The sequence below is a fragment of the Bufo bufo genome, chromosome 1, assembly GCF_905171765.1.
Source record: "Bufo bufo chromosome 1, aBufBuf1.1, whole genome shotgun sequence".
Lineage (NCBI taxonomy): Eukaryota > Metazoa > Chordata > Amphibia > Anura > Bufonidae > Bufo > Bufo bufo.
Window position 1 is genome coordinate 670,240,034 of NC_053389.1, and position 15,629 is coordinate 670,255,662.

At 44.0% G+C, this 15,629-nt stretch overlaps 1 protein-coding gene across 1 annotated transcript in view; it reads left to right on the forward strand.

Moving 5' to 3' along the window:
• EFL1 (elongation factor like GTPase 1) overlaps window positions 1-15,629 on the forward strand; it is a 287,352-nt gene that overhangs the window by 101,973 nt on the left and 169,750 nt on the right. Inside the window, exons 13-14 of the mRNA XM_040414072.1 lie at window positions 2,106-2,248; window positions 7,920-8,107. Of these exons, the coding sequence (XP_040270006.1) occupies window positions 2,106-2,248; window positions 7,920-8,107 (331 nt within the window). The remainder of the gene's footprint in view (window positions 1-2,105; window positions 2,249-7,919; window positions 8,108-15,629) is intronic.

Consider the following 15,629-nt stretch of genomic DNA (forward strand, 5'->3'; position numbering starts at 1 on the left):
AACTCACTGAAAGTGATATCAAAACGGGCCATTTTAAATGGGGCCTATTAATAGGGTCTGTAATAAGCAATAGATGATTACTCACCTGGAACATCCCTCGTCACGGCTCTGGTCCTCCTGGCACGGCTCTGGTCCTCCTGACTACAGTGATGACGTCACATCGACAGTATGTCTGCTTGGAAAACAGAGCTATCTATTCTTTATTACAGGTTGATCCCCTGCGATGCCCCATTTCCTCTTGAAACAGGACAACCCCTTCAATTTCAGTGGAATTTGGCTTTGGCCCTGTTATAACCTGGGAGCTCCATTTGGGTAGGGACTAATGCGAGTGGTGGCTGCCTCTGTACAGCTCTGTGAGATATGTTGGCGCTATATAAGCGACAGGAAATAACATTTATATAGTAACATTTTAGATAAGTCCTTTTTAGATGACAACTTTAGATTGGAGTCATTTTTGAGAGTCTCGCCCCAGTATATAGTATGTACAGTTTACCAGCCTATAGCTAAGCTTGCCCTGACAAAGGCAACATTTGCAGTGTGACAGTCAAACTTAATGGAGCCTTCAGAGATGCCGTTGATGACCATGTGTGATCAAGTATGGGGCTGAGCTGCAGTACCAGACACAACTGCATGTCCTTTAAAGAACTGCAGAGCTCCAGTCCCTTTGTTCTGACGGTTGATAATGCCCCCAAGTTGGCATAGGATAGGAAATTAAAGGGGTTCTCCAGGATTTTCATATTGATGGTCCAACTCCTGGTTACCCCCGCTGATCATATGTATGAAGAGGTTGTCGTGCTCTGTGAGCACTTAGGCCTCGTCCTAGGCCTTATGCCATCACATTTATTGGTCACAGGACCTACACGCAGTTCAGTCCCATTCAAGTCAATCGGGCTGAGCTGCAATACCAAGCACAGCGACTATCCAATGGAAGGGGCTTTTAAGAAATAGTGACCTTTCCTTAGTATAGAATAGGGTTGCTCAACCTGCGGCCTCCCAGCTGTTGCAAAACTACAACTCCCAGCATGCTCAGACAGCCTACAGCTATTGTCCTACAGCAGGTCATGGTGGGAGTTGTAGTTTTACAACAGCTGGAGGGCCGCAGGTTGAGCATCCCTGGCTATAGAACATCAGTATTAGATTGGTGGGGGTCTGATTTTGCACCCCTACTCTACTTGTTAAAGCCGGTGCTGATCATGACAACCAGACAGCGCTACAATGAGTTGATGGACATGTTAACTATGCAGCTTGGCTCATGACCGTTCTGTCTGGTAGCCATGGCCTGAACAGACTTTGCCAGCAGCCCCAAGGAACAGCGATCTTCAGGAAAGTGAAACTCCGAGGGTGTGAAGAGCTCCATAGCAGCATATGCACATAGTGCGGTTGTGGTGTGGTTCTTGTCCCATGGCCTCATAAACCACCGGCTGTTTTACAATGAATTGCTGCAGCTAGCACAGGTGATACTCATGAAAAGTGTGGAACTTTGTGGTAAAACTGCATGTACCGCAACCATTTGGCAAGAACCACTCATGCTCCCTGTTTGTATAGACTTTCTCTGACTAAAAACGAATTTTAAACGAATTTCCTTGGTGGGACCTCTACCAATCCAGCCAAGCAGAGCAGCTGGTGCGCAGGTATTTAACCACATCCCCACTCCGTTCTCTGCACAGTGCCTGGTAAAGTAAGACAATACCATAAGCTGGTCTTGTGGGAAAACCATTTTAGGTGTCCATTACATGACGTGGACAGATGTGTATCCCCTGAGAGAAAACTATGATGGTTCAATCTTCAAGCAAAAGTCTAACATTTATTTGCTGAAACTGGAATACCCCTTTTAAGTTTTTAGCTGCTGTTATACTATATTATTCTGCAACCTTACCTATAACGTAATTTCCTGTAGCAATGTCCCAAGTTTCTAATGTTCTACAGGGCGCAACATAAAAGAATTACTGTACTTTCTCGCCTACTGTATTAAGTGAATAATTCCTCGTAAACTGGCTAAAATTTCCTTAATGTGTTTGGATATTGTTCGGTGTTTGGATCAATTAAAGCACTTGTACTTTTCAGTTGTTGTATACCTCTCATGCAAATAACCTCACTTCTTGCAGGCCATTAACTCAGGAAGAAATTGCACTGAGGCGAGAGCTCGCGAGGCAGAAGCACGCTGAAAAGATGGCAGTCAATCAGGGAGCGGAGCCGGCTCCCTCCAGCAGTGGATGCCAAGTGCCTGTAAACAGCCAGAGCAGCAAAGGCAAGTGTCTGTCCTTACCATTTTATTCCCTTTTCCCTCCTAGAGTCTTGCATGAATTCAGCGTAATTTTGGGATCACTAAATGTTCCTCCCGTACAGGCAGCAATTGCACATGATTAGAAGCTGCACAACTTGCTAACAGTCGTTGCCGCCAGTCTACAGACAACATAATTACCAGCAAATTAGCTGTTTAGGTGGTGTGAGGTGTACGTGGTTAGCGATCAGCTTATTTATGGCCTACTCCTACCAATTGCTTTACCTCTGTGTGTCAATCTCAAGGGCACTACAGATTGAAGGACCGCTGAGGCTTAAATGCAGCCGCTCTGTATAAAACGGTTACTGATAACTTGTCGAAAAGTCGGTGTGAATTGCCAAAGACTTGGACGTTCTTTTCTCATTTCTCAGCAGTCATTAGTGTAGATGGTGACACACAAAACTGAACAGATTGGCAAATTTTGGCTTTTGCTATACATGCCATTGTTCACGTTTTTCGTGTGCCGTTTCAAACCTTGTTTGTCACATTTAAGGGGCCCTACTCTGCATTTACAGTTCAAGAAATTGTGATGTCAGTCGCTTTCAGAATGATCTTGGATAACTGTATTTTTGCAATCTTGATTTTCTCAATAAATGATTGATCAAGTGGCGGCACCCAGCAATCTGAGTTTTATCCTCTCCTACTCAGTTATGACATCATGAAATATAATACATCATTATGACCTTTATCATTAATTCGAACACATCATTATATCATCTGTGACATAACACAGTATGACATCATAATGCACTAATGGGAGACCTCATTCTCACATAAGACATTGTGACATTTTAAGACATCATCATGATACAGTGATTGTGACATAATACATCATTTGTTACATCGTATTTTTGTAATACCTTAACACACCAATATAACATCATAATATGCAACTGTGAAGTCTGAAGACATCAATGTGACATCTCAGTACACTAATTATCATAACATAAGACATAAATTCAGACATTAGTTATTATGACATCATAATCCATTAATCTGGACTTGGAAGACTTTATTATGACGTAATACATCATTATGACGTCATAAAACACTTATTACACCATTATGACATTGTCTAAGAGAGTGGGAAAAAAACGTTTCATGGTGCAGTACTGTATAAAAACAGAATAATGCTACATGCACACGACCGTATGTGTTTTTCGGTCCGCAAATTGTGGATCTGTATGCCATCCGTTTTTTTTTTTTTTTTTGGTTTGTTTTTGCGGATCCATTGTAACAATGCCTAAAACGGACAAGAATAGAACACGTTATATTTTTTTTGCGGGGCTACGGAACGACATAATGAGGCTGACAGTGTGCTGGCCGCATTTTTTGCGGACCCATTGAAATGAATGGGTCCGCATCCTATCTGCAAAAAACGGAACGGACAAGGAAACATACAACGTTCGTGTGCATGTAGCCTAAGTAGGCAAGCAACAGGCCTCTTACCAGATAGAGTTGTCCTCATGGTAATACTTTGATGTAGATGCATTTTCCTTTGGATTCACCCTCATTATAACATTATAATACACAAGATAGACATTTAACATCATAAGACATTAATAATGACTTCAGCATACAGCATCATGACATCATAATACATTAATAATGACAAAACATTCTGACCTCATAAGAATGGCATGACATTATAAGGGTTCCCACAGTGGAGAATCCTCAGTGGATTGTGAGGAAAACGAACTGAAATGGGCTGATTTTCATGGCGTTATTGCCATGGGTAAAACCTGCAGCATAAATTGACTTGCCATGGATTGAAAATTCACGGTGCACATCACTTTATACTGTGCATTTTCTCTGCAGTGGGTCGATAAGATTTCTGAAATCTCGTGCACTTTGCTTGTACTTTAAATGCTGCAGATTTTTTGCACAAAAGACTCCGCATCATTTACACAACGTGTGAGACTTCATTATGACATCATAATACATTCGTTATTTCATAATGAGACCTAACTATGACTACGTCATTTGGACATCATAGGCCATTATTATGACATAAGAGCATCATGAAGATATCATTATGACATCTTAAGACTTCATTGTATTATAAGACATTATGACATCATCATGACATCCTTAGAAATGATGATGACTTCATCATTTGGCTTGTTTAGCTGGCTTTCATTTGTTCTGGCGTTGCGCAAAGCCGAACATGCTTGGTTATTTCGACAGAAAAAGGGAATCGGTGGCCTGTAAGGGTATGACCACACGGCACAATTATGATGCAGTTTTTGACATGGCTGCGCTGTGGTTGAGTACCGCCTGGGCATACGAGCTGCATCGCGCTATAATGTTACTATTTAGAATTTCACTGTTTAGTTGGTCTAAATTGTTAATGGGCCTTGGAGTATTTCAGGTGCCGAGCTGCCGTCTGCAATTCAGATCGACCTAAAGGGGTTATGCAGCCAGTACATATTTATGACCTATCCTCGGGATAGGCCATCAATAACTGATTGGTGGGGTTTCAACTCCAAGAGGAAGCACTAATCGTCCGAGCACCGCCTCCTCTTTAGATTACACTGCGCATTGTCCCCCTTGCAGCGGTGGCGCAGTGTAATTACATGTGCCCGTCCCATTCAAGTAAATCAAACAATCCATTGTAATTGCACTGAAGATAGGCAAAAGGTCCAGCTTCCAAAATTGATACTTTATTCCAGCGGTAAAATTTGATCTACGTGGTACATGATCTACGCGTTTCGGACCTAAAAATTACGGTCCTTACTCATGACATTAATTGCACTGTGCCGCCGAGCCTTCCACGCTCGCACGAACACCACCTCCTCTTCAAACCGCTGATGGGTGGGGGTCCAACTCCCAGGCACCCCCGCCAATCAGCGAAGTACTACCCTGAGGATAGGTTATAAATATGTACTGGCTGCACAGCCCCTATAACAGTGCGGTTCTAATTATATGAATTGGGCCGTGCGGTCGTACCCTTAACACCAGCCATTTTTATTTTTTTTAGCTTCCAGTAGAGCAAAGGCTCAGAAAGTTCTGTCTTTTCTCTTCCCTTACAGGAGATGTCTCTATCCGTTGGACTACCCCTACTCATTATATCATTAGTGGACTTGACTGACCATATGGTTAGCTGTCACTTGCTATGAAATTATGGGAGATGTGTTCATCAGTTAACCCAAAATCGGTCCACACCTGGTTTAATGTGTTTAAAATAGTTAATCATATTCTACACCATCGGCATGTGTGCGGGTAAATGGCACTCTATCCTCACTGTTTCAGATTAGAAACGGTACACGCCAAGGTTGTCCATTGTCCCCGTTTTTATATATACTGACTATGGAGTCCCTGGCCAACGCCCTTAGGGCAAACACAGCAATCAAAGGCTTTCGTATCGGACAAACCGAACATAAGTTATCGTTGTTTGCAGACGACTTGCTTTTATACCTTACATCCCCCAGAATAGGCCTTCCGTCCGTTCTCAAGGAATTTTATATATTTGGACGCGTCAGTAACTTCAAAGTTAATGTACACAAGTCCGAAATTCTGAATATTAACCTTCCCCATAGGGAAGTGCAATCCATTGGAGAATCCTTCTCCTTTAAATGGACGGAAGACTCTATCAAATATTTGGGAGTTCACCTACCTGCCAATCCCTCACATCTATTTAAACTGAATTATACTCCTCTCCTCAAATCCATTACAGAGAGCCTTCAAAAATGGTTGTCCCTACGAATCTCTTGGTTTGGTAAAATTAATACCCTTAAAATGGACATATTACCGCGCCTGCTTTATCTATTTCAAACAGTTCCATGTAAAATCCCCCTGATCTACTTTACTCGCCTCTGGCGCTTGGCTTCCCAATTCGTGTGGAATCAATCCAGAGCGCGGCTTGGCCATAGTCTTTTGACTCGCCCTAAATTAAAGGGACGGACAGGTTTACCTAACTTTTTGACTTATTACAGGGCTGCAGTCTTGAACTGCGTCTTAGATCTTTTTCATAATAAGAATACTAAGATATGGGTAGAAATAGAGCATGTTACGAATCCCCACCTTGCAACAGGTATATTTTGGCTGTCCCCTAACTCCCTATGCAACCTCCCGCATGCCCAATCTGATATGCTCCTCCCTACTTTAGCAGCCTCATGGATAAAGTTTGCACCTAAACTGAATTTGGCTAAGATCCCAGGTCCCCTCTCAATGCTCACTGACCATCCAGATTTACCTATGGGTCTGAGACAGGTGCCCGCCTTCCGAACTACCCACACATCTACTGTCAGACTGAGAGACGTCTGTTCTTCTACTGGGATACGCCCTCTTGAGGACCTATCGCACATACTCCCATCATCTCCTGGAAGATGGTTCCTCTATTTTCAACTCAGGGGATTTGTTGGATCTCTGATGCCTGGTTTGCGGTCCCATACATCTCTAACGGATTTTGAAAAGCTATGTGTTGCTCAGGCTGCCCCTGGCCATGCTATTTCCTTGCTTTACATCATGCTGAACACCGAGGTGACTGAGGGCAGCCAATCAGGAGATTCCTACCCCAAACTCAAGTTTATGCTTGATTGGGAGACGGAATTAGGTGATACTTTTACTGGGGATCAATGGAAACGCTCTTTGCTTTTCACGCATAAGATCTCTATATCGTGTAATTTACAAGAACTCAACTATAAAATACTTACCAGATGGTATCGGACACCGGAGAAACTGCATCGGTTCTACCCCTCGGTTTCTGAACTATGTTGGCGATGCCATGGTGCTAGGGGGACTATGACCCATATATGGTGGGATTGTCCGAGGCTTAACCCATTATGGAAAGATGTCTTCAAGCTTTATAATTTTCTATTCCGGGCCTCCATTGCATTTTCCCCTTCCATCGCTCTGCTTTCTATTTTCCTGGGGCGGATCTCACATGTTAAGAAAGGTTCATTGCGGCTCTTTATGCTGGCCATGAGGCAAATTATCCCACGCAATTGGAAGTCAACCGAGAGTTTGAAAAGGATCACTTGGGCCTCTGCACTGGATGAGCTATTACACAGGGAAGAGATGTATGCCTCTGATCACAACAAGATTCCGGCGTTTCTTAGGAGTTGGGAGCCATGGTCCAGGTTTAGATCATCTATGTCGTTTTCGGTTTGGTTGGCATCTGGGGTTCTCCCTGATTCTCCTCCTTAATAGTACCTAGCTATTCTCTAGATATGACCTATGATTTCTCCCCCCCCTTCCTCCCCTCCTCTTGTGTGTCACCCTGTCTTCCCCCCGTTTATGTCAAGTTTGTCTAGAATTATTGGCCTATACATCATTTGTTTGAGGCCTTATTAAGCCCTTCAGGGCCTCTGTTTCCGCTGACTTTTTGTCAGCTGACTGTTTGTTATACAGATACAGATACTTGCTTATACCTTGTCCTTTATGCTGTACTGCTGTTCATGATTGCATGTCGCAATGTATCTTTGTATGCGGTATGTATACTGCAATTTGGGATGTTCTCTTATGATTGTAATTGATAATAATAATAATAAAATCTTATTGAACCATAAAATAGTTAATCATGGTGATCATTTCCTTCTATATACTGCTTATGTTTGTATGTCATGTGGTAGGTGCGGAGATGACTCCTGAGACAGAAAACTGTGTTATTATAGATTTTGCTTTAATTGTGTTACAGGTGATACCCAAACTCTGTCCAGTGAAAGGGAGAACGTGATACAAAGGTCAGACAAACAAGACAAACAAGAAGCCGAGAACAAAAGTTATTTTATTGCCTTTGCTCGAGTCTTTAGTGGAGTGGTGCGCAGAGGGCAAAGGATATTTGTCCTGGGGCCTAAATATGATCCTGCAGTATCGCTGCCTAAGGTAACTACTTCTTCTTTACGGGCTGGACTCACTGAGCTGGAACGTTTCTTGCTAAGTAAAATTCTTAGTCTTCATGTTTTCTCTTATTACATTTCAAACTAGTAGAAGGCCATTATGAATAAAGGAACCTTTAATCGTGAGGTCTTCCTCCTCCTCCAGCCTGGTAATTTCCCTGGAGCACAGCCCTCTGGCTTGATCTGACATGTGCTCATCCAGTCATGGTTTCTTTTATTAATATAGGTAGGGCTATATCCAATATACTTTACAAAATGTTTGTTCGTCCTGATTTTCAGGCTGGGACTAGTCTTCAAGGAAGCTTTTGAAAATGTTAAAAGGTCCTGTCCCTTATTCAAGTGAGCAGGACAGCAGACAATGACCAAGAGTCTAGCTTGCGTCCGTAGAAGATCAGAAGTGAAAGAGTACACGGGTCGCAGGCTCCCTTCCACTAGTGGTTCATTCAATGGCACATGCAGGCCTAACATTAATGGAGCGTGCAACACTTTGGGGAGTTGTTCAAGGTTGTATGCCAGTTTTCTGAGCAAGCAAAAAGTTGCAACTTAGAAGAAGAGTTGACTTAGAAAATTGGCTGAATTTAGGGTTCTTTTACATGGATGCGGAGCCATAATGAGTGCTGATAACATGTTTAAAGGGCTTCACACAGGCTGATGCAATCTGTTAGTGTGAGCGTTTGTCCGCCATAGTTAGCATATTGCCAGCAGCACATCCCCTCTTTATACAGTCGAGATTCGCTGCCGGCAAACAATTATTGCTGTGGCTGCATAAAGGACCCAATCAGCTGTACTTGTTTGGTGGCTGATTGGGGGGCATGTTTAGACGTACTAACAATTGGCCCGTATTACTGAAATCTACGCCAGCCCCTAGGTGAGGTAGAGTTCAGTTAGAGGCGCACAGAAAGCTCAAGATTAGACACATTTATTAAGAGGCCTATACCTCTTAACAAATTTGCTGCATATTACTCCAAAGTGAGTTATGTCTTTATTTAGGCACACGGTGATAGTCCTCATAGTCCTTTTCTCGATGTGGTTATGCTTATAGTTCATCCAATTTGTTATTCTCTTCCTTTGCTAATATGGAAATCAGCACTACATGCACTGACTTTCTGCAGCCTGTGTGGGATTTTGCTGAACACTGCAGCAAGTGAAGCTTCAGTGTAAAGCAGAGAAGAGAGACTACACTCTGAATCCCTGATGGAAAAGTAGGTGAATTTCAGACTACATTGGAAAATCTGTAGACACCGAAGCTTAAGTTACATTTCCTGGTCATAGCTATCTCATGGTCTCCAAAAGACTAACCACCCTTAGGGCTCACGCATTGGCCTTGTGCACCCCGCATCACGGATGTAGACCCATTCACTTGAATGAGTCCGCAATCTGGAAGGTCCAGTGCGGACAAATCACTGACCCATTGAAGTTGAACAGATTTTCAGTTCCAACAAACATTATGCACGTCTTTAAGAAGACACCTCCTATTAGCAAGGAAATGGAGCCAGCGAGCCAAACCGCCAACTATTTTTTCATACTCGGACTCCACCGCTAACTCATGTAAAATAACTTGTAATTATACAATATTAACCCTTTGCCAACCTCCGCTGTAAATGAACTGCGGAAGTCCGGTCTTTAAAAATGGTTTATACAGCAGACACCCGGAGCTAAAGTCTGCAATCAGCGATAAAGCCGATTGCAGGCATTTAACCTAGGGTTGTTGCGGGTATCGAAATATTGATACCCAATCGATACTTTTGTCCCGGTATCGATACGATACGGGGATTTGATATTTATCGATACTAGGCTGCCCTACTGTGCTCTCAGCGCGCTCATGTTCCCTCAGCAGCACAGGGGAGAAGGAGTCACTCTCTCCCTTTCCCTGTGCTGCCGCTGCTGCCAATAAGAAGAGAGAGGGGCGGAGGAGGTAGTAGAGGACCTTTCATGGGTAAAAACATTGTAAACTAACTATCAGGATATGTAGCGCGGCGCCCAGGGATCTCACTGCACTTACTATTATTCCTGGGCGCCGCTCTGTTCGCCCGCTGTTGCCCCCGGTATATTCTCCCGCTCTGTATGCCAATTGCTAGCATCGGAGCAATGGGGAGGAGACTGACCTTTTTTTCAATGGGTGTTCCTTCTCCCTGGCTGTGAGCTGTCCAATCGAAGTGAAGAGCATCACAGCCAGGGAGAAGAAACGCCCATTGAGAAAAAGCCGTCTCCTCCCCATAGCAATTAGCATACAGAGCGGGAAAATATATCGGGGGCAACAGCGGGCGAACCAAGCGGCGCCCAGGAATAATAGTAAGTGCAGTGAGATCCCTGGGGGCCGTGCTACATATCCTGATCACATAACAGAATCACATATCCTGATCACATAGCCGGCACCCTGCCTCTGACAGGGAGCTGCCATCAGCGGCAGTTAACCCCTGTATTAAAGGTTAATTATTATTGGTGGAGCAGTGCACCCACCCCCCTCCCCTCTCCAGTATTGAAAACACTGGTGGCGCAGTGTGCCCTCCCCCCTCCCCAGTATTGAAATCATTGGTGGCGCAGTGCACCCCCCCTCCAGTTAATAAAATCATTGGTGGCAGTGGCCACAGAGTCTCCTCCCCACCTCTTTATTGGTGGCAGTGGCAGCTTCTGATTGGAGCCCCAGAAGTGTAATCCTGGGGCTCCGATCAGTTACCATGGCAGCCAGGACGCTACTGAAGTAAGTCCTGGCTGCCGTGGTAACCTCCCTGCTGCTGTGTTTACTATGCACAGGGCAGCAGGGAGAGTGTGAGATCCTATTCACCCTAATAGAGCTCTATTAGGGTGAATAAGACAAGGGATGAAAAGATCCCAGGTTCTAACCCCTAAGGGGGCTAATAGTTATTACCGTAAAAAAAATAAAAAATTTGAAAAAAAAACAACTAAATATTAAGTATAAATCAACCCCTTTCCCAATTTTACATATAAAATATATAAACAATAAATAAATAAATAAATAAATAAATAAATAAATAAACATATCACATATTGCCACGTCCGAAAAGTCCAAACTATTAAAATATAAAAGAAATCTCCTATGCGGTAGACGCCGGAACAGAAAAAGAAATAAATAATGCGGAATGCACGTGGGTTCTTTGGTGTTATGTTTTTTTTCGCGTGGTATTGAATGGTATCGAGTATCGCAATACTTTTTTATGGTATCGAATCCAAATTTTGGGATCGCAACAACCCTAATTTAAACCCTCAGATGCCATGATAAAATGTGACCATGGCATCACAGAGCGCAAAACCCAGAGGTGCTGCGCTTCTGGGCCGGGAAGAGCTCCCACATATGGCGACCGGGAATGTTGATCATTCATTTTAAAAGGCCTGAGCCTGTTGGAGACTATCAGTCCTTTTACAGGTATATTCCATTGTGGGCCCGCAGGTGGCAGCACTGCATTGAAATATACTGAATCTTCTATTTAGCAATGGATATAATTCCATTGTTAAATAGAAATGGCAATCTGATGATTGCATGTTGTTAGGCCCTTGTGGGCCCCAAAAAAAGGTAAAAAAACTAAAAAGTTTTCAGAAATATTTAAAAAACATTACATTTTTATTTTTTTTTCCAATTCCAATTTCCAGTTGTATGTGGCAATGGTGCCATTAGAAAGTACAACTTGTCCCGCAAAAATCATTCAGCTATTTGAATGGAAAAATGGTGCCAGGAAGGCCATCGGTGAAAAACAAAAATGGAAAATAGCAAGGTCCTGGGTCAATGTATGAATGGGTTAATGGATAATATTTCATATTGACCGTATTTTTTGGGCAGTTATCCTATAAGTTAATGTTCGTCTCTTTTAAATAGGCCTTGAGACGTGACTCGGATAATAAATAAGGGTACTTTCACACTTGCAGCAGGACGGTTTCGACAGGCTGTTCACCCTGTTGGAGCCGTCCTTCCGCTATTTCGCCATGCCGCCGGACCGCTGCTCAATGGGGACGGAGCGGCGGCACGGTGAAATAGTGGAAGGACGGATCCGACAGGGTGAACAGCCTGTCAGATCCGTCCACCGCAAGTGTGAAAGTACCCTAAGCCAGAATCTCATCTGCATTCAGCTGTTTTGGGGTGATTGCCCCTCATCAGTGCAGAGAGAACTGGCTCAACTGGGTATGGGTGCATTCACACGTCAGTATTTTTACCTTTCCAGATAAACGTTCCTGTTTTTTTGCGGATCCGAAAATCTGGATGACATGAGGATGCTTTTAGCATGTCTTCCGCATTTTTGACGGATCTATTGACTAGAATGGGATGACTGAACGCAAAATCGGAAAAATAGTAGGACAGGGTATATTTTTTTCCAGGATCTGAATAACGGAACCCACGGAACGGAATCACGGAATCGGAGAGCACCATGAGTGCTGTCCGAATATTTGCGGATTCCATTGAAAATGAATGGATCCGCATAACGTTCCGTTTTTAATCGGAACGGATGGGGAACACCAAAACGGACGTGTGAATGGACCCTTAGAGACCTAGGTCTGCCTCTAAAGCTACCAGATAATTATTCTCCAAGTCTTGTCTCAAGACGTATTTAAAAGAGCTGAACATTGACTTATAGGATTGCTGCCTTACATCTGGTGGCATCAGAGGCAGAGCTTAAAGGGGTTGTATCATCTCAGACAATGGGGGCATATTGCTAGGATATGTCCCCCATTGCCTGATAGGTGTGGTTCGTACAGCTGGGACCCCCACCTATATCAAGAACGGAGCCCTGAAAGTGGTGGAGGGAGCACTGCGCATGTGCAGCCGCTCTCCATTCATTTTCTATGGGGCTGTTGAAATTCGCCGAGCACTGGCTTGGCTGTTTCCGTTCGGCCCATATAAGTAAATGGGATGCTGGCTAGTCATGTGCGTTGCGCTCCCATTCACTTCTATGGGGAGCACACTTGGTGGTGGCAGGACCGGAGTCCTAGCGATATGCCCCCATTGTATGAGATAAGTCAACCCCTTTAAGAGCTCATTTGCGTCACTTCTTCCCAGAATTCCAGAAGAGCATGTATGGCTTACAAGCTTCCTCACACTGATTAAGGCGCTCTCTGCAAGGAGAGATAGTACCCCCCAAATCATGATATTATACAAATGCACACACAGCTCTGCAGTATGCATATTATATAGCACATACAGCAGTGCAGTATAGGGCTGCAGTAAACAATTATTTTAGAAATCGAGTATTCTATGGATTATTTTTTATGATTAATCGAGTAATCTAATAAGAAAAAATGAATTAATAGACTGTTTTCCTTTATAAAAACTCATCAGACCCCCTGTCATCAGTCCCCAACACCCTTCCCCCCCCTGTGCGATCAGCCCAAGTGCCCAGTGCCATCAGCTCGTTCCCCCAGTGCCTTCAGCTCTTCCCCCCCCTCAGTGCCACCAGCTGCCCCCTCAGTGCCACCAGCTGCCCCCTCAGTGCCACCAGCTGCCCCCTCAGTGCCACCAGCTTGGCCCCCAGTGCCACCAGCTCGGCCACCAACTACCCCCCAGTGCCACCAGCTTTGCCCTTCAGTGCCACCAGCTTGCGCCCCCAACTGTCCCCCAGTGTCACCATCTCCTCCTCCTAGCCATGTCCCCAGCGACAGTACTTACCTTTTCTGTAGTGGCGCCACTCCACAGCTCCTCCATCTTCTTCTCTGCGCGCTGCACTGTTGTCCTGACGTCACACAGCTTACGTGCACTATGCACATGCACTATGACCTGACGATGTGTCAGGAAGAAAGTGCAGTGCCGTGCGGACTGGCGGGTGACCATGGAACGGTAAATAATAGCAAGCGCTTCACTCCCGCTCCGTGGTCACATGACACAAATGAATCCTCGTTTCAGCAATTTATTTTTCTTGCCAAAATGTGAATCTTATAGCCTAAAAAATAGGGTATGTTTCACTCCACCCAAAACTGACTGACTACACAGCTGTGTCTAGACTCTAGACTAGAGGATCACTTTTAGTGCAGTTTTGGGCGGTCAGTCCAGACATGTTCACTGTATATATCAGATACATAGCATTTTAACCCCACAACTGGACACCACTTGTGAAATAAACGCATCCATGGTTGATCTCCTGACTTCCATCTGGCCATACAATGCTGGATTGCTGCGTTTCTCTTACGTAGTTGACATGTGGACACGTAAGGCGTTACTCTCATTGTTGCCCTGTGATGCTCTACAAGTATCCGCAGCCGCCAATTCGAGAGATCCACAAATAGTTTATGTATCCTATACTATACCTTGCCTTCTGGCCATATTTTCAAAAACCATAACATTTTGCTCTCAAAAATGTTCCCCCGCCGGATTATTGAACGTGAAGCGAGACAGACATTGCTTTTAGCAGAACTGCTTCATTTAAAATCTTGTTTGTTCTTATTGTCATCTGTGCTGTCTATAAGAGGGGGCGATGCCAGTCCAAGCGCTCCCCAGCAAGCATATGTTCATACGATAACACAAAGAGCTGGTCTATTTATTTCTGATGAACGTACAACCGGGCAGACCTTCATCTTCTTGATTAAACTCTCATACAAAGCGCTGGTGACCACAGGGTGGACGTTCTTTGTGCTATCACAGGGACAGCTCACTGGAACCTGAGGCCTTCATTTTTTTTGTTTGTGTAATTAATGCAGACTTGTAACTGCGGAGTTGCCATATGGTTCACAGAAGGAGAACATTGGATGCTTACAGTATTTTTTTTTCCAAAAACCAGCTCTTTACAAATGTGACTGTTAATTTTGTATGATAGAACTGGGGTGGGATGCCCTTTGTCTACCGTTTCTCAGGCTTCATTGATTTTTATTTTCATGCAAAGATAAAAGACAGACAGGTGGCAGCGCCTCATGTGTGGTGTTGTTTCATTAAAATAATTAGATTAATAGTAAGTTACTCTTACCAGAATATGTTGTGAGAAGTCACAATATCTATATGTAGCCTTGCTGATTTTCCCGTTCAGCGTACAGTATAGTCCGTACAGAGGAAGACAGAAAAAACGGAACCTTTGTGGTGGTGCTGTCAGCAGGAGTCGGATGCAGGTAAGTATCGGTAAAACAATACTATTTATTTACAGTCGACGTGTTTCCGGGGCGGAGGCCCCCCTTTATCAGGACAATATACAACATATATACACTGCTCAAAAAAAATAAAGGGAACACTTAAACAACACAATGTAACTCCAAGTCAATCACACTTCTGTGAAATCAAACTGTCCACTTAGGAAGCAACACTGAGTGACAATTAATTTCACATGCTGTTGTGCAAATGGGATAGACAACAGGTGGAAATTATAGGCAATTAGCAAGACACCCCCAATAAAGGAGTGGTTCTGCTGGTGGTCACCACAGACCACTTCTCAGTTCCTATGCTTCCTGGCTGATGTTTTGGTCACTTTTGAATGCTGGCGGTGCTTTCACTCTAGTGGTAGCATGAGACGGAGTCTACAACCCACACAAGTGGCTCAGGTAGTGCAGCTTATCCAGGATGGCACATCAATGCGAGCTGT